This window comes from Rhincodon typus, chromosome 26 (assembly GCF_021869965.1).
Source record: "Rhincodon typus isolate 14 chromosome 26, sRhiTyp1.1, whole genome shotgun sequence".
NCBI lineage: Eukaryota > Metazoa > Chordata > Chondrichthyes > Orectolobiformes > Rhincodontidae > Rhincodon > Rhincodon typus.
This window is the reverse complement of record NC_063357.1, coordinates 17,267,445-17,292,444: the sequence shown is the minus strand read 5'-3', so window position 1 is coordinate 17,292,444 and position 25,000 is coordinate 17,267,445. Positions and strand designations below refer to the sequence as shown.

The 25,000-nt window shown below is 39.4% G+C and overlaps 1 protein-coding gene across 8 annotated transcripts in view; it reads right to left on the bottom strand.

Annotated features, from left to right (window-relative positions):
- The window catches only part of myo18ab (myosin XVIIIA b), a 296,427-nt gene that overhangs the window by 106,869 nt on the left and 164,558 nt on the right, over positions 1-25,000 (bottom strand). For all 8 annotated transcript variants that reach the window (XM_048612570.1, XM_048612572.1, XM_048612571.1 and 5 more), the window contains 9 exons: positions 23,698-23,788; positions 22,714-22,906; positions 22,299-22,385; positions 21,633-21,774; positions 19,962-20,121; positions 19,590-19,776; positions 17,719-17,959; positions 14,995-15,104; positions 8,765-8,830 (listed from right to left, as the gene is read on the bottom strand). In XM_048612570.1, coding sequence (XP_048468527.1) covers positions 8,765-8,830; positions 14,995-15,104; positions 17,719-17,959; positions 19,590-19,776; positions 19,962-20,121; positions 21,633-21,774; positions 22,299-22,385; positions 22,714-22,906; positions 23,698-23,788 — 1,277 coding nt within the window. The remainder of the gene's footprint in view (positions 1-8,764; positions 8,831-14,994; positions 15,105-17,718; positions 17,960-19,589; positions 19,777-19,961; positions 20,122-21,632; positions 21,775-22,298; positions 22,386-22,713; positions 22,907-23,697; positions 23,789-25,000) is intronic.

Genomic DNA, 25,000 nt, shown 5'->3' with positions numbered 1-25,000 from the left:
TGAACCACTGCAGTCCGAATGCTGTAGGTAGACCCACAATGCCACTTAGCGAAGAATTGTTTCGCAGGGAGAGTTTGACCCAGTAACATGAAGGAACAGGGATATATTTCCAAGTCAGGATGAGGAGTGGCTTGGAGGGGAACTTGCAGGTGGTGGTGTTCCCATGTATCTGCTGCCCCTGTCCTTCTAGATGGAATGGTTGTGGGTTTCATGGTACTAACGAGCTTTGGTGAATTTATGCAGATAGTATGCATTCCTGCTACTTAGCATCAGTGTGAATGTTTGTAGATGTGGTGCCAATCAAGTGGGCTGATTTGTCCTGGATGGTATCAAGCTTCTTGAGTGCTGTTGGAGCTATACTCCAACATCCATCTGGAGTATTCCATCACGGTCCTGATTTGTAGATGAAGGACAAGTTTTGGAGAGTCAGGAGGTGAGTTATTCACTGCAAGATTCAGCTCTTGCAAGTACAGTTCAGTTTTTGGTCAATGAAAACCCTATTGTTGATAGTGGAGAATTCAGTGATGGTAACGCCATTGAATACGAGGGCAGGATGGTTAGATAGTTTCTTATTGGAGATGGTCATTGCCTAGCATTTGTATGGTGTGAATGTTACTTGCCACCTTTCAGCACAAGCCTGGATACTGTCCAGGTCTTGCTGCATTTGGACACAAACTGCTTCAGCATCATCATGCATGTTACTGAATACTATACGATCATCAGCAAACATTCTCACTTCTGACCTTATAATGGAGCAAATGCTGTTGATGAAACAGCTGATAAGGGTTGGGCCTAGGACACTACCCTTAGGAACTCCTGCAGAGATGTTCTGGAGCTGAGATTTCTGACCTCCAACAACTGCAACATCTTCCTTTGTGCTAGATACAACTCCAACCAGCAGACAATGTTTCCCTCCATTCCCATTAACTCTCGTTTTGGTAGTCACTAAAGTAGAACACTTTTTATTTTAAAAAATTCCAGTTAATCCAGTTTTATATTGATGTGCTTATAAATGGTTTCAGAAAAACTGATGCACCAGCTATGTGGAGAATCTTCTGATTACTGAAATTACTGACCATAGATATCTTCTCCATAACAATGGTGCAGTTTTGTGACTTGCATTACATCGGGCTCAATGTTTAAACTTAAACTACCATAAACTTATAATTAATTTAATAATGAATTCATATTTAATTCTACAGAGCAAAGAAAATTCAGTTTGTAGTAAATGTAATAAGTTTAAAAGCGAGATATGCTCTGCTGCTTTCAGGCTTGCATCTTTGTCAGCAATAGTGTTGAAATTAGCTTTTTTGCTCAACAATAGCATCTTTGTAACATGTTTTAAAAATGCTTGTTGAAATTGTGTACGTGTAAAAACAACAGAATTCGAAAACAGCTGATATGCCTTAAGAATGATTTCTTAAAAAACAAGAAGGAATATGATTTCCAATCTTTTTCACAGATGCACTATTTGAATTGATAGTTTCTAGTCTTAAATTAGCACAGAACTTCTCATGCAGTGCTCTGACCACAGTATCAACAAAAGTGAACTATAAAAGTTACAACAATATGAAGATAACTTTGAACTATAGAATGCCTAATCTATTTTTAACGTTCTTAGCATATTTAGCCACGAGGATGTTCTTCCAAAAGTTTTGCTGACTGTAAGAGGGGGCTGACATATGTGGATCATGGATTACTTGGTGTAAAATTTAGGTTAAGTGTGGCGGTTTGATACAAAATCACATAGATAATCATCGAAATCAGGGCAGAGCAAGAAGGAAAGATTAAGCAATTAAAGAAACAGTTTGTCAAATTAACCTCGATAATAGTATCGATTGGCTACTCAAATATTGAAAAGAAAGTCCCCATCCATTGAATGATATGGACAAAGGCAAGAAAGTCAAGAGAATTGAGAGAGAATAGTAGTAAGACACCATCAGCATCTTCCAAATCCAGGACCATTACCAAAGTCCTGCAATTTCTCCCTAATGGCATTGTCTTTTGACCCACAGAAAATAGACTGCAGCAGTTCAAGCAGCCTGTTCACCACCACCACCTGGTTGGGCATCAATGAGTTGGGCCGAAGCGCCTGTTTCCGTGCTGGGTGACTCTGAATGTATAACTCGAGGAATGGGTAAGAATTGATTTTTTTTTAAAAATCAAGGAAATTCCAGACGTTGAGGGCAAAAAGTCAAATTTTTCAACTACATATTAAACCATAAGAACAATACTTTTTTTAAATGACTGGTGAAAGGCCCATTTACATGCAATTACAGCCTTATTTTTAGTCATCTCACCTAAGTGATAATAAGTTTCCCACTCTCCCACCTGCCAGATAGAAGCTAGATGGTGACAATCCCTGATATGAAAGTCAGAGCAGAACCCGATGACTCCAGTTCGTCACTTGCACCTCCGGCCTCCCTCTTGAACACCAGGCATCAATACCTTGAGGCATGCTTCATGAGCAGCAACTGCAAGCAACCTGGCCAGTAAGACTTCCAGGTCTCTGTCAGCAAAGTAGGGCGCAAGTTTCCCTTAGTCTGAAACATCTGGGACAATTGACAGGAACGTGTGGGCTGCCAGCACTTGACCAAGTGCACAGTTGGGTTTTAAAAGATGGTATCAGCACTCAGCAATTGCCAGTACCTCCACCTGTGTTGAGTGGGACACCACAGGGACATGGTACATAGCTGGTGAGGCGAGCTTGGGAAGATAGAATGGAAAGAAAACTTGCTCATGCTCAGAGAGAGACCTGCTGTCAAATTCAAAAAATTAACAATTAACCAATTTCAGGCAGAATTCACATCACTAATATGGATATTCTCAGATCATTCGCATGAGTAGGACTTCTCCTTGCATGCGCATATCGACTGTAAATCCCTAATTTTGAACAAGGCATTCAACTCAAGGCAGTTTTGGGTGCTGAACCAAGCCCCAACACCTTTACATGTGTTGATGATAGGATTCACTACATCAGGACAGAGGAAATAAAATCAGAGTGGCAAGAATCTTTATTTCACTACAAGTAGTTAAGGCAAGTCTACCTCATCGTTTCAGGACTGGTAATTTAAGTGGATATTAAAGAAACAATGCCTGAAGACTCAATGTCAAGCAACCAAAATATACTGGGGTCAGAATCAAGGAACAGAACAGAGCCAAGAACCGTCAGGGTTGAGCTTAAGGTTGGATTCTTAAGATGCTTGGTAGTGTAAATGCTGAGAGGACGTTCCCCCTCATGGGAAGGTCTAGGACCAGAAAAAAATGGCCTCAATTTAAGGCTGAGATGAGGAATTTCTTCTGAGGGTTGAGTGTCTTTGGAACTCCATGCCACAGAGAACTGTGTATAATTAAGGCTCAGATTCTTGATCAGTAGGGGAATCAAGGGCTACAGGGAAAAGGTAGGAAAGTGGATGTAAAGAATGTTAGTTCAACCATGATCCTATTGAATGGTGAAGCAGGCTCAAGGGGCCAAATGGCCTACTTCTGTTCCTATTCCTTATGGTCTTATCAGAGCCATTGTCAGAAAGTTAGGCCAGAATCTACAGGGGTAGATCAGTGCTGTTGTGTAACAGAGGTATAAATCACCACATGGCAGGTGTCAGAGCGAAGTATGGTCATAAAAATACGAGTAAGAAATTTGAGGTAGTGATCAGTGGAAACATACTGACCTGTATGAAGAAAATACCTTTACCTGGGAGCTCTAGGGGGTTAATACCCAAGTTTGTGGTTGATTAAAATAGAGGAAATTGACAGTTAAGATGATGAAAAAGGTTTGAAATGCTGGGAGCCAGCAAAGAACAAAAAAATGTGATGGGATGTCCAGCAGTGGAAGAAGGTAGATAAGGTGTTATAATTAATAGCGACTTGGAACTGAGGAAACAAGCCCAGAAACAATGCCAGGCCAATAATAGAGTCAGTAGTAGAAACAGACATGGACAGGAGTCAGGGAAAAGTTAGTAAAATTAGATTGGAAGTAGCACAATACTGTTGAATAGATTTTTAAAAAATAATTTGTGTTAGTGTTTAGACTTTGTGTGTTCAGAAATTGGTAAACGGTAAATGTGAAATAAGGTTGTATTAAATTGGCTTAAGTTAAAATAAGCAGCAACCAGAAGAAGTTATGATAAAAATGAGGATTTAAGTTAGTGGAAAACATTCTAACTTGCATTGTTATCAAAATTTGGGTTAAAGTCCCTGTGATTTCTTCCCTTGTCTCCCACAGATGCCTGGGATTTGCACATTTTTAAACCTGGTTTTAAAAATTTCTCACTCCCTATATCAATCTGCTCAAGAACATCACAGTCATTCTTCCTGAATTCTACACCATCCTTCTCCTGAGTGAAGACAATTGTTGTTGCTGAATCTGCAACATTATGTTGAAACCATTCTTTTCTTCTATTCTGGAGTATGAGAGGGAAAAGATCCACTATGGATTTATTTTCGTGTGTATGACATTTGTGTGTTTGAATTTGTAACATTATAATTTGGATTGAAGAGGATCAAGGAATGGTTAGGTCCTACTTGGAAAACCAGGCTTAGCACTTCACTCACAAGGACTTTGAACACCTTGCGACCAGCAACAGTTGCATACGTGGCTTTGGGAGAGAAAGGCCAGTAGAAATAATGTACAGAGTCAACCAAGTATGGAAACACAATAAATAGTAAGTCCTAATTGGTGACGACCAGTTAGTTTCCAGGGTCCTCTATGTTTTCTCCTTACAGGACCATGGAAACTATAATATTGCCTGGCAACCACAACTGCAGAAGGAACTAGGTCATTGATCAGGGGACCCAGTAAGGCCTGTTCCACAGAAATTCAGGTGATACCACTTACAATCAGAGAATGGAACACTAAATGTTTGAGGGGCTCTTGTGATGCAGAGGTAGAGTGCCTAACCTTGGACCAATTGGCCCCAGTAAAGGTCCCACCTATGCCAGAGGTGCGTAATAACATCTCTGAAAAGGTTGATTAGAAAAAAAAGGTTAATTTTTAAAAATTGAACACTAAGTGTCACAGTTAACAATTAGCATGAATAATAAGTACTTCAGGGAAGTTCATAATGGGGAACAGCAGAGCCTGAAGCTGTAAAGCATTGCAATGTAAATTCTTTTTACATCTAAAGTTGCCATGCATAAATCTAGGATCAGTATTATCTATCGTAATTTAATCCTTATAATTCCCAAGCTATTTACCAAATTATCCATTCATCAAATCAATATGAATGTTGACTAAAGGTTCAAATTTTAGGTAATATGTTCATTGTTTGTAAGCTGAATGAAAGAAGTGTGCAGCTGAACAGTCCTGTCAGAGTTAGCTATTCAATTGCAACTTCTAATTTAAGAAACAATTGAATTGCTAGAATAATTGTGTTGAGCCAGTCAGTACTTACATCTGACATTCGCAGTTCATTAGTAATGAGCTTGTTGATGGGATTTTAAGTTCCAGTGGAATTTAACCAACATGGTAGTAGACTACTTAAGATGATCAGGGTCATGGAAGGTAACTGTTCAAAGGACTTTTCAGTATCCAAATACATGACCCAGTGAAATTCACTCCTAAATGGATCTCGCTGATTAGCTATAGAGAATAGGGTTGTCTGCCCTCATCTTATTGAGATAGGGACGAGATTTGCATATTATTTTAGTACAACCCTAAACTAGGTTCTAATGCTCGCCATAACTCAATGCAGGTAGCATACTGTGAACAAAAAAAATACAGTGTGACCAGCAGTAAGCCAAAAAATCAGTATGAATATCCACTGACCAGTGATCAACTCTAGTTTCTGCTTCCATGCTCAGGCCCCAATGACAATTGGGCATTTGGTGATAACTAACATCTGGCCACCCTGTAGGGAAATAATGAATATAACCAACAATCCTAAGGTACCGGCTTTCTGAGGGGAAGCAAATCCCAAAACTGCTGGAATGTTTAAGTGAGATGAGGAGAGAGGACTAGGCAAAAATGAAGCAGTATCAGTGAAACCAAGAGGAGGTCAAATTACTGGGAGAAAATGTGGAAATCAAATGGAAAATGCAGAGTAAATGGTAGACAGTTTACGATTGCCATATTAGGATGAACATTCGGCCAGATTAGAATTGCTTCCTAACCACTAGTGGTAGTGCTGTTCCTAATTCCTATTGGATTTAAGGTTGAATGGCGTACCATCCATAGCAATCAAAGGGCTGAGCAAGCCTGAGGAGAACCATGACAAGTTAGCCAATCTAGAAAATGTAACCAGGCAAACATAACAACCTGTCAGGTCAACAGTAATGAAGCAAGGAGCATAGGGATAGTTAAGCTTAAGTAGAGGTTTTAGGCAAGTTACAGTTTATTTCAGCACATGCTCAGCATAATGTAAAGTCTCAGGCCAAAATTAAGTCTGGTCACTATGACACAAGCAAGATCATACCAGGATGCTAGGTTAGGATCCAAAGCCAGTCAAAACAAATAGGATCCCTAGATCACTTAACAAGCGGAGAACCTGATATGTTTCTGATACTTCCTCCCCCACTCCCCACCCCTAAAATGCAAACATGACCAATGGATCCAGCCACGGCAGGGGTCGTCATCGCTGTGCAATGAAGACAGAAAAATATCAAGGAGGAACAAATGCACTAGACAATCCCAGACCAGCAGCTGTCAAACAGCCTCCATCTGAACAAATCGCAGCTGAAGACACTCTCAGGATCTGTAGGAGATAAGAGTCTGGACTGCCTATACTGTCCTCAATGTAATTTCCTCCATGACTGAGGAGCAATGATACATAGACGGAAGATATCCCAGAACATCCTCAAACAACTAGGTCACCTAATGGCGTAGAATTTGCTAACTGAAGCAGTGAGTGCCCTTCCTATCCCTGTGACTATCAAAGTGACAGCTGTGCAAAAAATTATGAAACTGTCTGCTTCCAGGATCCATTGGAGACCTGTGTGGTATCTCTCAATCCACAACACGCAAATGTATCAAGGCTGTTATCAATGTAATTTGTGCTCGATCACATCAATTCATCACATTTCCCCATGACAAAATTAGTGTTGCAGCCTGGGCAGCAGGCTTAACCAATATAGATGGATTATCCCAGATGCAGGGCGTAATAGATTGTACACACACCACATTGAGTGAGCCATATTATAATATGGCAAACTTCAACAATAGAAAAGGCTTCCATTAAGTAAATGCACAAGTCATCGGTGATCAGCCAAACAACATCTTCGAGATCTGCACCAAATGCTGCTGAAGCTGCCCTTATGTCTACAGCCTGCATCACTTTCAGGTTTATGCTTCATTTCAAGGATTAGATACCTTTCCACGACAGCTGCTGTGAGGCAAGAGCTACTGTCTGCAATTGTGACTGATGATTCTGTTACACAACCCCTGACTGAGGTTGAGCATAAATATAAAGTAGCTCACTTCTCCACCAAAATGAGGAGGAAAACAAGGACAATGAGAAGGAATAGCACCTTCAGCATGATAGAGCAGTGCCGTGTCAGATGCAACAAGCCAGACAGGACTTATTTGACACCTGCTTCCAATAGATGTGAAACAAAAGCAGAAATTGCTGGAAAAAGCTCAGCAGGTCTGGCAGCATCTGTGGCGAGAAATCGGAGTTAACATTTCAGGTCCAGCGGTTCGTCTACGGAGAGAGAGAGAGAGGGCGGCCGAGAGAGAAAAAAGGAGAAAGACAGAGGGAGGAGTAAACAATAGGTGAGGTTGGAGCCCAGAGAGACAAATTGCATGCAATACAGAGAGCAAGCTTGAGAGAGGGAGAGGCAGAGCGAGAGAGTGAGAGAATGGCAGAGGCATAGGCATGGAGAAAGAGAGAGAGAGACACACATGCAGTGGCAGAGGCCAAAAAAGAGAGACACAGACACACCGAGGCAGCAAGAGCAAGAGCGAAAGAAAATCAGTTAGGCAGACAAAAGAATGGGTAAAGGTTAGCTTGGAAGAATAAATAGCTGATAGTGGCAGATAATAAATTGGTTGTGGTAGCAGCCCATGTGATGACAAGGCCAAGTGTGAGATGGTTGGGTTAAGGATATGGGAGAATGTGCTCAGGCCCTAAAATTATTGAAATTTATTGAGGTGGTGTTTTTCTTCCAGCTTGCTCTGAGCTTCGCTAGAGCACTGTAGCAAGCCCAAGACAGATGTTGGCCAGGGAACACAGTTTGTTCTACAAACCACAAACAAGGTATCTGCAATATCTATTGCAACGATGAGCCAAATTCTTCTAAATCATGTGATTAACCTACAATATTAATCCATACTGATTATAATGCCAACTTCAATATTATTTAAACTGTAACATCTTGCTTTTAGAAGCAAGGAGCTAGATTCTCAGCAATATCAAAACAATTAGATGAATTCTCTAATTTAGAACTGTACTAAAACCAATCTGGCCAACTGACTTCAAACATTTAAGGGAAAACAATTCAGTACTACCTGTCAACATCTAAAGGGACAGGAAAATTGAATGTTAAGATTACAGGGAAGGTATCTCTCAGATTGTCATTTTTCCTCTGCACACCAACATACTCATTGCATATTTCCAACATGTGGTATTTCTGTTTCACTTTTTACACGCATCCAGTACTACCACTTGTTTCACTATCAATGAAATGCTGACCATGCGTACTTCGCAAGCTAGAAATTAAGGAATCACACGGATTCCCTGTTCCTGTGAGACAAAAATAGTAATATAAATACTTGTGGGCTACTTATCTATTTTGTCTGCTCAAATATTTTTGAAACCGTATTACTTACCCGACTAAGTCCTATGTGGTAACTGCTCTTCTCCAAATCCAAGGACTCCAGAAGTTCTTCCACTGCCTACAAGTGAAAAAGAAACATATTATGAATCCCAAATGCAAATGTAATCACTTTTTAAAAGACGAATTTACTCTTTTCATGTGGTGTATTTTCTCCAAAAGATTAGAATTTCCAGTTAAGATTTTTACCCTCAAAATTCAATGAGTAAAACATATGGTTTCAAAATATATTTTGGTGTTGGAGCATTCTTGCTTGTTTGTTTAAATCAGGGCATGCAGTAAGCCTCTGCCGAAGATAAAACTTTGCAAATGCATTGAGTGCAGATTACTTTATGTCTAATTCTCATCGAGGCTAAGTTTCACTGAATTATGTTACCCACATCTCTGCAATAACACATCCAAAAATGCAGTAGTAAAAGTATAGACATCAGAACTAGTTTCGGTAAGAAAAATAATATTTCTGTTCCTAATTTTAACTGGTTTATACACAAATACAACTTTCAAAAGAAACTAAGAAGTTAACTCTCCATTACTGCTAAAAATAAACAGTTAAACTTAAGCTTACAGTTAAAATATTTCAACTCTAATGGTGCCACTGATAAAGACAATCCAGGCAGTTCAAATCAAATAGAATATTCGAATATCTTGACTGCAACACTAATTTTGCCTCTTATAAGTTGTTTGTGATGGTTTTATAATGCTATACTTTTAAAGCAAGTGTCCAAACACTGCGTACTAAAGAGACTTTTGTGTTTGTTCGTTGCCACAGTGATAAATTCACTACACATGTACTGCCTTATATGGAAGATGCCTTTTGTGTATCATTTTCACTATCACAATGTGCCTGCAGTTTAAAAACAAACAGCCCTCTAATTAACATTTCACTAAATACTACTCCATATCAACGAGGTGATGGTCAATCCTTGAACCCCATTACTTAACCCTTCCAACAATTGTGCTTTTATTTGAAAAGTGGTAAAATATTAAACTTCTGAATATTTTTATACAAAACATCAACTGTGATGTAATCCTCTTATCCTACCGAATATAGTTTAAAAAAAGTGAGTAACTGCAGTCAATTTGGTTTTCTTGTTTATCCAGGATAACAATCAATTTTCAGTTGTTTATTTAAATTGGATTTAAAACCATTAATTTTAAAGCATTGAACATTTTCTCTTCCCTGGGTCAAGTAACACAATTCATGTGTTCCTGTGACAATAAGCAAAATTAACTTATACAATCGGAGTCCCACAGCCATCCAGTTCTCTTTGGGTCAGGATGAAACAATGAAAACATGATATCTAAATATAACATGCTGCTCCAGTTGTAGCATGATGTCCAATACCATGAAGCAAGAGATTAAAAGCAGTCCCAAAGCATGTAATTTTGTTATTGTGGACAGTAGAAGTTACGTTTTTGGGGTAATATTTTACATATCAAAATCACAAAGTAGAAACTCTTACTTTGTTCAAATAATTGACCTTTAATGCTGGGAAATGATATGATGGAGATTATTTTGGTAGAACATTTAATAGCACTGTAATTAGATTTTTTTTGAAAATGGATTTGAAACTGAGCATTATGCTTCACTTCTTATTTTCTTGACTAATTACTGAGAGCTTGGCCACAACTCTAAATAATAATGCTTTGAGATAGGTGAATCCAGCCCTTTTACATACTTTCAACTAATTATGTTTTGTGTTACTCAGCAGTACACTGCAGTGATTGGAACAAGGTAAGCCAGGTGGATCTCATACAATATGATTTCCCTGATTGGAGCTATTAACCTGGTCCACGCAGCCCTGGTTAAAAGATATACGCAGGAGTGTCAGGGGCTCTGTTCAGTCCAGGAGCCAACTGGGTCAGTGTCATGTGCTATGCACGTGTAAATAAAGGGTGATGGCATACCAGCCTTCATGGAGTTATTTCAGTGGCAATGAGAGAAAAACATACCCCTGAAGAGATTTGCTTGCAACAGTCATCTTTGAATTGGGGTAAGCATTTCTGACATCATGTCGCTATTTGGGAAGCTTGATTTATTCAATCCTACCGTCGAAGTTTGTGGAAAGAATGTGTTATTTTTCTAGGCAAATGACATTGGGGCAGATGAAAAGCAATCAGCAATTCTCCTGACAGCATGTGGGCCTACAGTATTTTCGGTTATTAGGAGCCTACCTTTCCTGGAGGCACTAGATATTAAAACCTTTCAACAATTTACGGATTTACCTAAGGAATATTACAACCCCAAACTTCCTCTAATTCTGAGATGCTATCAGTTTTACTTGACTGTTCGAGATCCAGGGGAAACCGAATCAGGATTTTTGACGAGGTTAAGACGACTGGCAGAGGCATGTGATTTTGGTTTAACCCTTAAGGAGATACCAAGAAACCAGTTGGTATGTGGGATTACGGATTTGACCATGCAAAAGTACCTAGCAGCTGAAGTCCAACTGGATTTCAAACAGGCACTACAACTCGCTTTCTTGTTAGAAAATGCAACAAGTGCAGCTTATGAGTGACAGAGGATGCTGATTGAATGGAACACCGTTGCCGGGCCTCATTCAGGACATATCATGAACAGAGGGACCCTAAGTCAGTCCACAGCAAAACCCCAAAGCAACGTCAAGTCTCAGCCAAACAGTTAGAATTTTCTCAAGGATCCATTGTAGTTGCTACTGGTATATGGACTCGAGACAGCAGAAGAGTCCCACTAGGCCTAAATTGAGTAAGAGAACTTGTAGGCCAGTATCCAGGAGAGTGTATATCCTGGAACTCCACCTACAGCTGGTTTGGAACAGTTAAATTGTTCAGCAATGTACAAATCAGAACCAATCAAAATACACGTCTAGTTCAATGGTCACCCAGTTCTAATGGAGGTCGATACCAGTGTAGCTGTTTTGGTGTTTGCGGAACCAGTCTTTACCGAAATTCGCTCTGGACTCCAACCGTTAAGTCTGCGCAAGACTCTGGCCAGGTTTAGAACCTATACCAGAGAACTCTTACAGATTAAGGGTACACCTTCAGTTCTGGTCTCATGTGAGAAGCAGCTGGTTCAGTTAACACTGGTTGTAGTTAAAGGTTTGGGCTCAAGCTTGATGGGCCAAAATTGGTTGAGAAAGATTCCTCTCAATAGGCTCAACATTTTTCAATTAGAAAATAGCTGCCTGAACAAAGTCCTAATTGAATACCGGAAGTTTCTAAGGAAGATCTAGGGACTATCAATGGGGCCAAAGCCATCTTGCGTGTTGATCAAGATGCAAATCCACAATTCTGCAAGGCCCACCATTTGCCATTTGACTTATGTGCAAAAGTAGAAGCAGAAATCAGAGGACTGGAAAGCGAAGGAATCATCAAACCAGTCACGTTTGTGGGATGGGCAGCACCGGTCATACTGACTGTGAAGCCAGATGGGTCGGCTCACTTTTGTGGGGATTTCAAACAGTGAATCACTTTTCCCAGTGGATAAATACCCAATCCCTCGCATAGAGAAGAGAACTTATACACAAAACTGGCAGGGGTCACAAAGCTGGACATGAGCCCCTGCAACTGAGGTTAGATGAGGATTCCCAGAAGTATGCTACAATTAATACCCATTAGGGTTTGTACCAATATACTAAGACTGCCTTTTGGCGTATCATCAGGCCGTGCCATTTTCCAGCAGATGTTGGAAAACATTTTACAAAGTTTACTCCAGGTCACCATTTATCTGGATGACGTGCCAATAACCGGGAAGACCAATAAAGAGCATTTAGAGAACTTGGACACATTGCTTAAATATTTCTCCAAGGCAGGGGAATGTGTCAGGAGGGGAAATATGTGTGTTCCAAGCACCCCATGTGACCTACTTGGGCTACAGAGTCCACAAGACTGCGTTATACCAGGTGAACGATACAGTGAAGGCAGAGTGTCCTAGCTCCCATGTCTGTCTGTGACGTAGGTCCTTCCTGGAGTTGGTGAAATATTACATAAAATTCATACATAATGTGGCCTCCATCCTGGCACTCTTAAATTTGCTGTTGGAAAAGAGTCAGCCTTGGAAACGTTCTTGTAGTCAAGATGTAGCCTTTCGGTAAGTGAAGCAGCTATTGTTGTCTAAGGTGCTGGCACACTACAATCCCAAGCGGGATGTGATGACAATATGCAATGCCTCCCCATACAATATCAGAGCAGTGTTGGCTCACTGATGGCCCAGCGGAGGGGAACGCCCGATAGCCTATGTTTCCCAGATTTTGCCTGATGCCAAACAAAGATATGCCCAGATAGAGAAGGAAAGTTTGGTGGTGATCTTTGGTGTGAGAGTTTCACCAACACCTTTTTATGGACATAAATTTGTAGTAGTAACAGACCAGAAACCCTTGCTATGGCTACTTAAAGAGGACAGGGCCATGCTGCCCATAGCTTCAGGTCGAATTCAGCGGTGGGCTCTTATTCTAAATGTGTACAATTAAAAGTTGGAACACCATCCAAGAGGCCAAGCAGCAAATGTGGATGCCTTGAGCTGCGTCCCACAAGTAGATAGAACACTGGAACAGTCCGTTCTGATTTTAAACTTTCTGGACATCCTTCCGGTCAATGCTGACAATGTCAGACCTTGGACACTAAAGGATCTGGTCGTGCAAAAGAGCTAGTGGTAACGTGGGAAACAAAACAGCCATCACAACCAGGATTGAAACCCTTCTGGACCTGGCAAGATCAGATCACCATAGAGGATGACATATTATTTAGGGGAGCAAGAATGATTGACACGAGTAAAGGTCATCGCCAGATACTGGCTGAACTACTCCAGGGTCATCTAGGGGTTTCCAAAATGAAAACGTTGGTGAGACGTTGTGTCTGGTGGCCAAGATCGAATGTTGACATAGTCGCCTTGGTCAGGCAATGCCAAAAAGAGTGCCAACAAGGACCAAATTTACCATTAGCAGCTCTTCACATTCATGCCAATGGCAGGGTAAACCCTGGACCTGGTTACACATTGATTACGCCAGTTCTTTCACGGGGTCTATATTCTTAGTCATTGTGGACACCCATTTAAAGTGGTTGGATGTGTGTAGAGTTCATTCGTCAAACACGGAGATAACGATTGAAAAGTTGCAAACATCTTTTGGAATACACGGACTCCTGAAGTGTTGGTCACAGACAATGGGCCGGCATTTATCAGCAGAGAATTCAAGTATTTCTAAAGTCGAATGGGATTCAGCATGCAAGGACAGCTTCGTACCATTCATCATCCAATGGTCTGGTGGAAAGAGCAGTCCAAACTTTGAAGGCAGCCTTAAAAAAAAAAAAAGCCTACAGCTTCATTCGATACCAAACTGACCCAGTTCCTATACGAATATAGGACCACCCTCACGCAACTCCAGAGATAGCTCCAATAGATTGCTAATGGGGAGACAACTCCGCACAAGACTTCTCTGCGAGACAGGCAGGTTACTTCAGAAGACAAAGTTTGGTATTGAAACCACAGGAATGGTCCTGCATGCTAAGAGGCATGGTCGATGTCAGGTCAGGTTCTGTGATGTACAAAGTCGGGGGAGGAGAGGCAGTCCTGAACAAGCATGTGGACAGCATGAAAGCTGCAACCTCGCAAACGGGATAGAAGCAAAACATAGCCAGCCCCTCAGACTATCCAGCAAGGCTATCAGAATCTGTGGGTTCTCCCCCCTCTGCCTATCATCAAAGAAACCTCTAAGGACGAGGTGGACATGGTAGATGTCGCTGTTACCACCTGATGATGATGAATTTCTTCTGAGATGCTCCAGGTGCAAGAGCTGGGCTACGGTCCAATACACGCTGCCAGTATCCAAGGCAGAGTCGGAGGAACCGGACCTAGTGCGTAAGCATCCCAAAAGAAGCTACAGGAAAAAGAACAGGCCTACATCCCAGGACTTAGTGGAGGAGGGACACAGCAATTGGAATGAGGTAGCCAAGTGGATCCGATAGAATATGATTTTCCTGACTGGGTCCGTTAACTTGGTCCAATTAAGGAGTCCAGGCTGACAGATACAAACAGGAGTGTGAGGGTTCTGTTCACTCGAGGAGCAGGATCTGTGCTAGCTGGGTCAGCGACATGTACTATGCACATCTAAATAAAACTTGGCAACAGGATACTAGCCTTCATGGAGGTATTTCATATATGTCTTCAATAAAAATGGCAAGGTTATAACTAACAGAAAATGCCTAATCAAAAATTTTATGAATTAAAATGTATTGTCACAGTTAACTCACCCGTTTTTCATCTTTAACAATGTAGTTACGTCCATATTTTTTTGTTAGATGTGGTGCAAGAACATCAAAACGTCGCCTAAACTCAGAAAACACCATATGATCTGGATAACCTACAGATTGAAATGAAAGAAGGGCACTGTTTACATTTTAAATTATTTCATTTTATCAAAAAGGCACAAACTTTTATTACAATGACAACTGACATTGCTCAAAATAAGGAGAGAAGTATCAGTAGCAGTCATTATGAAATCACAGAATGGTTACAATGGAGGGCTGCTCAGCCTGTGGTGTCCATGTAGACTCTCTGCAAAAGCAACTCAGCTTGTCCCACTCCCATACTTTTCCCCTGTGGTCCTGCAAATGTTTCATCTTCAGATGATCATTCAATTCTCTTTGACAATTCTGGATTGAATGTGCCATTACCACACATTCAAGACAGTGCATTCCAGATCTTGTCAATTGCTGCCTGAAAAAAAGTTTTCTTCATGCTACCTCTGGCTCTCGATAGACAGAATCGCAGCACTATACAGGAGGCGGCCATTCGGCCCATCCTGGCTGCACCAGTCTCCAAGTGAGCAGCATGCCAATCAGCTTAAATTGCAGATCATGCATTCAAAGCATTCACCTTCTCCATGAAGTGTGGTGCTCAGTACTCTGAAGTATTGGTTGTATTCAATTGCAGTATTGTGTCACAAATATTCAACATAATTGCCTTACTTTTGTATTCCGTGCTTCTGCTTATAAACTCAAGGTTCTTGTGTAACTTTTAAATTCTTTCTCAAGTTTTATTGCGATCTTCAATGATTTGTGCACAAATATCACAAGATCTCTCTGCTTCTTTGTCCCTTTAGGTTTGGAACTCTTTTTTATTGCCTTAATTTACTCTTCCCACCAATATACATCACTACACACTTTTTCATTAAGTTTCATCTGCCATGTGCCTGCCCATTCATCTAGCCTGTCTTTATTTTCGAAGTTTAGGACAATCCTCCTCACAGTTCACAATATTTACAAGTTTTGTAACATTTGAAAATTTTGAAATGGTGATCTGCACACAGGTGACTACATCATTTACAAATTAAGGAAAGCAATGACCCTAACAGTTACCCGAAGAATCCCACTCTATGCCTTGCTCCAGTGCAAAGAAAAATATTCCCCACAACTATCAATTTCTTCTCATACAGCTAACTTTGTGCCCATTGTGTCGTTGTTCCTTTTATTCCATGGACTTTAATTTTACTGACAACTGTGATGTGGCACTTCATTACATGTTTTTTGGAAGTTCTCGTACACCACATCAACTACATTACCATCAATGTGGTGTTTCCTCATCAAAAACCTCACTTAAATTAGTCAAACATGATTTTCCTTCAACAAGTCAATAATAGCTTTTCTTAACTAATCCACATTTATTCAAGTGACTGTTTACACTGTCTTGGATTATCATTTCTATAAGAGTTCCTGACACCGGGATTAAACAGATAGTCTGCAACTACAGCCCTATGTCCTTGTACCTATTTATGAAATTCTTTCCACTCACCGAGAAAATCACGAATAACTAAGAACTCTGTGACTAAAGTAGCATGCAATAAGTTTCTTGAGGGGATATGTACCATTTCCTAACATTCCACTTTAGGGCTTTTTACTGTACCAGTTGTACAAATGCTATTTAATGTGTATCCACTATCTATTTTAGATCCTCAAACACCAAGGAACTCACTCCAAAGAAATTCCCTTGTGATTGAAATAACTTTGTTTAATTGTGCTACATACTGTTAGGATCATAGTACAATAAAGATTAAATATTTATTGAAAACAGGGAAATAAGATCATAACAAAATATCCTCCCTCGTGAACAGCTATCAAAAGTTTTCCAACGTATGTTCTTCAATCTTTGGTTTCAATCAGGAATTAAAATCCTAATATATAGTTATACATGGAAGGTGATCTCAAATTTTAAACACGCAAACTCTAACAACTTGAGCCATTTGGAAATTTCAGTCCTATGTTAGCTAAATACATACAACAAAAATTAACCAAGTTTTAATAGTGAACACCGGAGTCAGGACAGACGTTATAACACTTAAAGTATGAAATCTGACTCCGATCTCCCCCTGTCTATGCTTAACAGAGGCAAATAGCCAATTTAAATATTTCAGTAATCTAATGATTTAACATGCTGCCAAGCCTTACAATGAGTGACTAAGTTCTCAGGACTTGTGGAAACAAAGCAACTGAAGAGAAATGAAGTTGGTTTCAAGTAGAATGTAATCCCTTTATAGCACTGCTTGCTAAGACAAGAGGAGTAGGAGTGCTTTCCCTTCTAAGCTCTGCTCCATATAAACTGAGTCCTGGGATTGCGAATTGGGATATTTCTACCTCAACCTCCTCCTTCCTGTAATCGTCTCTCCAGATACAAATATCTGCTCCAGCAACTTTCTCCAGAGTTACAACATGCAGTCAAGCCTCAAATCAGGCTGACTTGAGAGAGGGACCTTTGTTAATGACAAAAAGAAAGCATACTGTAAGGATAACATCCTACAATGTGTCTGGATCTTCCATCCAAAATTCCACTCTATTTCTGATCATCCACCCACCCAATAATATCTCAGCCAGTATCTCTGAAGGGCTACTTATATGTTTGGAATCTACCAAAAAAAAAAGACTTTTTTAAACACAGACGTTAAAAGCTAATGCATAAGTTTGAAATTTAATGGAATCTACCTTGTCTATATATTCTAAGGGCATCAAGAAGTTTGCATCCCCTAATCTGGGCTCGAAGTAGTGGCACATCCAGCTGCATCAAACCTGCTTCAAAGTTTTCTGCTTGGGTATCAGGTTCTATGATTCCAGATTTGAAAGATGGAGTTGGAGATACCTTTGTTTCAGTAAAGACATCAGTTTTTGGCAGTAAACAATGAATGAAATGAATCTTAGACTTTTTGATTGTGTCAATAAGAGCATCCTGTAAAGAAATTCAGGCAAATAGTTTATACATTCTTTTTATAAACAGCAAAAGCAAGGATGTTTCATGTACTTTTTCTGTACGTTATTTAGACATTTTATTGAGAATAAAAATTTAGAATCCTTAATGAGATAAAACTAAAAGCATTTAAAAATTGATTTGTTAGTGAGTACAGCCAGCACCATAGCAAAATTTCAGAGTTCTTTTGAAGAATGCCAAGTGTACATAAAAAGGCATGTGAAGTTAATGTAACATATGATTTTTCAGAAGGTTTTTGGTAAGGGGCCCAAATTCACCAGTCTAATCAAATATTTTCTGAAAAATTATGCAGCCAAGCTTCTCAATATTCTTTGTTTTTTTTTTATTTTTGTGCACTTGTTCCGAGGTAAATGTGAGTGCAACTCTGCACGGTACCTTCCAGCATACTGTGCAACCACACTCAAGTGCAGCTTAGTGGGAACATTAGTAAGAACCCATAAAAGCCATCAGACCCCTCCTTCCTAACAGCAGTGTCCCTACACCCAAAGACTGCCGTGCTTCACTGCCTTCTCAGGCCAATCAGGGATAGGCAATAAATACAAGCCTGGCCAGCAATGCCTACATCCCATGAATGAAATAAGATTGATCAAGAATTGAAAAGGAGTAAACAGAGTCCAATAACCAACGGAATCAGCCCATATCCCCTTCTTGCATGGAAGAAGTATTTTTTTCCTGAACTGAATAAAATAAAAAGTTCCTAAGCAATTCACAGTTTTAGTGAATATAATGATAAGTATGAAACATATAGATCATGCATTCAAAGCTGTCTAGCAAAAATGAACATCCATAAGCACAGTTGTTAATGTACAAAAACAATCTGAGGCTTTTGAAGCTTTAACATGAAAACATAATTAGATTATTAATATTTTAAACATTACAGCAGGTCTCATCTTAAATATTGATAGAAAATCAAATTAAAAAGTGGTAAATCAAACATCTACAAATCCATCTAAGAATAAAAGTAGATTTGTTCAAATGTTAGCATTAGAATACAATAAAGGGTTATTATAATAATAAACTTTAAAATATTTTTCCCCTGAATTAAAGTGCTTTATTATTAATAGAATTTAATCTAATTTAAAATAAAATAAAATTCAATTCATTGATGCTTAAATTTTAAAGAAATTCCAAAACTTTTAAGATTCAAATAAAATTAGATTTAAAACACAAGTTTAGAAGCCAAGTGTATTACTATGAAGTAAATCAAATAACTTATACAATGAATAAAAATTAAAAAGACAACCAACAACTGAATAAGATAAATAATTGAGCACTGCTTAAAAAAAACATCGTCAAAGCTTCTTGTCTTGCACTCATCACAGCAATCATAAGAAATATCAAGACAAAATACCAATGCATCTTATAATATAAAACAACAGATTTGTGCAATATGAAAAAAACTTCAATAAAATGCATCTTTTTTCAATAATACTTATTGTACTACCAAATGACCAAATTATTAAATAATTATACAACAATTGCAATAGATAATACAGTTCAATTTTCTTCCAGAAAAACATGCATCTACCCCTACCCTAACCTTAAACACAATGATATCAAAGTGTTGAAACTTGTTTGTTGATTTACTAACCACTTGAAGTTTGATCTGAATGCAAGATGATTTCTTCTTCACAGCAGCTACACCAGTGGTGAAGGTCTTTCTCATGCTTGTGGCTCTTCTTAAGGTAAGCTGGGATCCTCCCTCTAGGCCAGCAATTGAACCAGATAATACCGTGACTGTTCCAGCTCTGCCCATAAATAGATTGCTAATGATCTTCCTGGAAAAATAAATTACAATTATATTGCAGTTACATAAAACTAAAAAAGGCAGAAAAATAGATTATAATTCAATACCTGAACCACTATCTAGACAAAAAAAGCTGTAAAATTATATATTGGATCAATATTTCTTGTATCTTATAAATATAGTAACAAACACTTAGTAAAATTGGCTACTGCTTACTTCTGTGAATCCTGTAATAGGAAAGCAGCATTTTGGGATGCAGGGTTCTGTTTTGCATGATTCAACCAGCCAGTTGTGTCATACTCCACCCAATTAGTATTGTAATAATGTCCCAGGATGAAATGATGAGCTTTGTTGCTTTTTAGCAAGGGACTCTGGCCTGAAAAGCAAGGCAACAAATTCTGGTAAGGTTTTAGCAGGAACGAAAACAAAGTTGCTGGAAAAGCTCAGCAGGTCTGGCAGCATCTGTGAAGGAAAAAACAGAGTTAACATTTCAGGTCCGGTGACCCTTCCTCAGAACTGATGGTGGCTAGGAAAATGTCAGTTTATATGCAGAAAAAAGGGAGGGGGATGGGATAGGGAGTAAACGATAGGATAGAGACTAAAGAGAGAGAAGAGCAGTTGGACAGACAGAGTTGATAACGATCAGGCTGGGAGGGTGAATAGTTGTTAATGGAAACTATTAGTGACTAACCTCAGGTAATATGTAATGGCAGACTATGTGATAGCAAGGCCTGGTGTGTGGGGGCAGGGGGTTAGGACATGGGAGAGTTTAGGCCCTAAAATTATTGAACTCAATATTGAGTCCGGAGGGCTTCAGGGTCCCCAAGCAGAAACTGAGGTGTTGTTCTTCGAGCTTACGTTGAGCTTTGCTGGAACACTGCAGCAAGCCAGAGACAGAGATGTTGGCCAGGGAACAAGGTGATGCGTTAAAGTGGCAGGCAACAAGTAGTTCAGGGTCTTTTTTGTGAGCAGAGCGTAGATGTCCTGCGAAGAGGTCACCCAGTCTACGCTTCATTTCCCCAATGTAGATGAGACCACATTGCGAGCAGCGGATGTAGTAGACTAGATTCTGGGAAGTGCAGGTGAAGTGTTGTTTCACCTGGAAGGTATGTTTGGGCCCTTGGGTACTTGGGAGGGAGGAGGTAAATGGGCAGGTGTTGCACCTTCGTCGTTTACAGGGGAAGGTGCCGTAGGGCTGTGGGCGGGTTTTGGGGGGTAAAGGAAATGTGTGTCAGGGTGTCCCAGAGGGAACAGTCCCTGCGGAAGGCAGACAAGGAAGGGGAGGGGAATATGTGTCTGGAAGTGGCATCTTGCTGGAGGTGGCAGAAATGGCATCTGATGATCTTCTGGATGTGGATGCTGGTGGGATGGTAGGTAAGGACAGGGGGAACCCTATCGCTGTTGCGGGAGGGAAGAGAAGGGGTGAGGGCGGAAGTGCAGGAGATGGGCCGGACCTGGTTGAAGGCCCTGTCAAAAACGGAGCTGGGGAATCCTCGGTTAAGGAAGAAGGTGGACATTTCGGAGGCTCCCTTGTCGAAAATGGCCTCATCTAAGCATATACGATGGAGACGGAGGAACTGAGAGAATGGGATGGAGTCTTTACAGGAAGTAGGTGTGAGGATGTATAGTCCAGGTAGCTCTGGGAGTCAGTGGATTTGTAGTGGATTTAGCAGGTTTGCTCCATCCAGCATGTAATCAAAAGTAACTACTTAGATCAAAAATTCTTCTTCAATTACATAAAGCTAACTGATACACAGATTTTCATCCATCTTTGCGGGAAAAAACTGCAACAGTGTGTATGCTGGTCAGACATTTACTGACACACGTTTGAAAATTATTTGTTCCGACGTCGCTTGAAGGTCAATTATTTTATTTTTGACACTGCACCATTCTTATCACCATCTTGTTGGCCATAGTAAGTAAACAGCCGTTCTAAAAGCGTGTCTTCATTTCCATCGGGTTGTAGGGCTTCCTCATCCAGTAGCCAAAGCAACCCTCTTGCTTCATCAGTTCTAGCCAAAGTTCGAACCTATGGGGGAAAAATGTAAAGAAATGCACTACTTCCGAAATGTGTCCTCTTAGCAACATTTCTGCTTAATTTTGGTAATCTATACAAGCTTATCATTCATCTAATAATGTTTCAGTGCAGAAACTAAATTCCAGATGAGGAAAAAAAACCAATCTACAGCTCATTAGGAGCGATGATGAGTGAAAAGTACACTTTAATGCATCAGAGACATTTACACACAGACACCAGTTTTTCAAAAAAAAAAACTGCATTAATGGAAATACTAATAGCACAATTGTTCTCTTTTAAATCTTGATAGCATCAGGCTTAATGGTAGCTATTGATCAATTATTTAACCACACTATTTAAGACACACTTCAATAAGTGAATTTAAGTGTACTTTCCATTATTGCAAAGCCAAGCTGACTTCTGTAGAAACTCTTTGTACTTATCAGGGCAAAAGCTGATACACTTCCTATATCTGGTATTAGATAGCATGACAAATTGTTTTTTTTTTCTTAAATCATCATGCCTCAGCTTCTTACCAGTGCCTGGTGCGAGGTTTGATCTATGGCAGCTACAGAAATAGAAGAACTGGATTCTACATCATCTAATTCAAGCTCTATGTTTTCCTAGAGAGGACAGAGGACATATTAATAGGCTTAATTCTGATTACAGTTACAACTCTAGACAACCATCAGTTGATTAGTATAGATTACATAAATTTAAAGTAATTGTTTTCAAAGTTCAATCTCCTAAACTTTAAAGATTAGAGACTTGCACTATATAAATCAAAGAAATGCTCAAGTCTACTTGATTGCCTTAACACAAGAATTTTGGATGCGAATTCATTGATCTTATTAATGAAAATGTACAGTTCATTATTTATATCACTGCCCATTACAGTAGCTAGTCCTGATTAATATTGTTTGTTTATAGGAGTTGTGGCAAACAGAATACCTCTTTGTATCGATCAAGTTCTTTCAAAAACGTTCGCTCATAGAACAGCATCTGCAAACGCTCCTGGGCATAATTATGGCAGAGCTCTTCATAAGTTGCAGCCCTGTCTTGTGATGTGTTCCTTGGATTCTGAAATCCAGGGGAGTCCACTATCATTATTGAACAAAGTGAATTCTGGGTGGATTTAAGCGCCCTAATATGCATGAAAAGCAAATGTTAGAAATATCAATATTATTTTGTATATTCTTTGTTTTTACATATTGTAATAGCTTTGGCATTGGACAATAGATACTTCTCACGTGCAGATTTTTTCAGTGGTTTTATTAAATCTGATGGATTTCCATGCATGTTATGCACAATTGACGAATAAAATCTATGGTGACTTCCAAAACAATCAAATCAGGGCATAAACCTGTACGGCACCCACTGCCTTACACCAAAAAAGTTATCTTTTTTCCAAAGGATATTAGGAAGTTAAGCATTTTTCCATAATCCTTTATGTTTCTGTAATCTTATATTTCAGCAAGTATCAATTAAATTCAACATTTAAACTTTATAAAACTGTTTTTTCAAGGTCTAAGCAGACAAATGAATAAAGACGCAGAACTAAAGAAATTGACATTAGGAGGGGTGGTCCAAGCTCTGCTATAGACCTGAGTTTTAAGGAAGGTCTCGGAGAAATGGAGGAACAGCAGCAGCAGGGCTTAGGCACAGAATTCCATAACATCTGGCTCAGACATCTGAACATATTGTCTCAATAAGGTGAGGTGAAAGGAACAAGAATGAAGTTACTCAGGGCAAATTCTGCAACTACTAATAAGAGACTGAAGGTATTATCCAGTAATTATGTAAATTCGAAATGTTACAAAGTCAAGTACGCTAAAGGTTAAACAATTGTACATAATGTGGAACAATCTAACACTCATTTGCAGTTACACAAACATTCTGTGCAAATCCAACAACTGAATATAAAGGAAGTTTCACCTATTAATAAGTGAGATTAACAGCGTAAACAGCTCGCCATATAAACTGGATGCCATTCCTTCCAGACATTCCATTGCTGTTATCTTGGGGCCTATTAAAACATATACATAATTAAATTATAATAGTTACACAAGTTCATACACAATCTTGTACTTTTTTTAAAATATACAAGTATATCCGAATTTACTAATGGGTGGAAGCTTCTGGGTCCACCCTAAGTTTTAGAAGGGCAGGCGTGGGACTTAAGTAGTCAGGACGAAAATATTCAGTTTCCTGATGGCAGGTTAAAATTTTGGGATGAAGTTCTGAACTTCTCAGGTGAGTCAGCTTTCCAAAACTTGATAGTTGGGAACCTCTTTTTTCATTTGTTATCATGTCATGGTATTTTGACCAGGCCCTCGACAAGGTTCTCAAATTTACTACAGTTCCAGGTGAAATACCCAAAAATGTCATGCTCCAAGGTTAGGAAAGATGAACTGGCCCCCTCCTTTATTTACTGACCACTTCTTCTGATCACAACAAGGTTAATTTACAAAGGATACCCCTATTATGGATACCTCTCTCCCAGATGACAGTTATTTATTTTAAAAGGAGTCAATTTAACAAGGCTTTGAGTTAACAAATGAACAAGCTTGTTTGCAAGAACGAATAACACAACACACATGCACAGATGAGAAATGAGTCCAAAAAAGATAGACGTTAAAGGAAAACATTATAAAAGATATATTAAAAGTGCATACATGTATCTCAACCCACTGGTGCCCATCAGCACTTCAGCTCACCAACACTTTCTTCCACCAGCACACAGACTAGGGTTAAACTAGCTTTTAAACCTCATGCCTGTGTATTCTTGAAAGGGAAAGACATTAAACGTATCTCTTGCCCAGACTTTCACAATTATGTTCACAATCTTAGATAAGTCCCATGAGATTACAGTTCAGTTAGTTAGCATTTTCTCCCTTTTATGTCCCTCCCTTTCAAGCTTTCTTTAGACTTCACTAGTTGTCACATTCCAGGATCTCTGTCTCTACAGATAGTTACTAAATTTACATCCAGTTATTCTTTGAATGCATGTCCTTAAAAACTGTTACAATTAAGAGCTTTAGCAGACTTTAGCGTTCTTCCACCATATAAATAGTGTTTAACAGCCCGGACCACTGGAATTACATTTCTGGGCACAAATCTTGTTAGGTTAAAAAAACAGGAAATACGTGTTCACAAATTGTACATTATAAATGAGGTATACCTGACAGGCTAGAGTTCTTCCTCAAAAGTTCCAGTAAGTACAAACGTTTTCACTAAC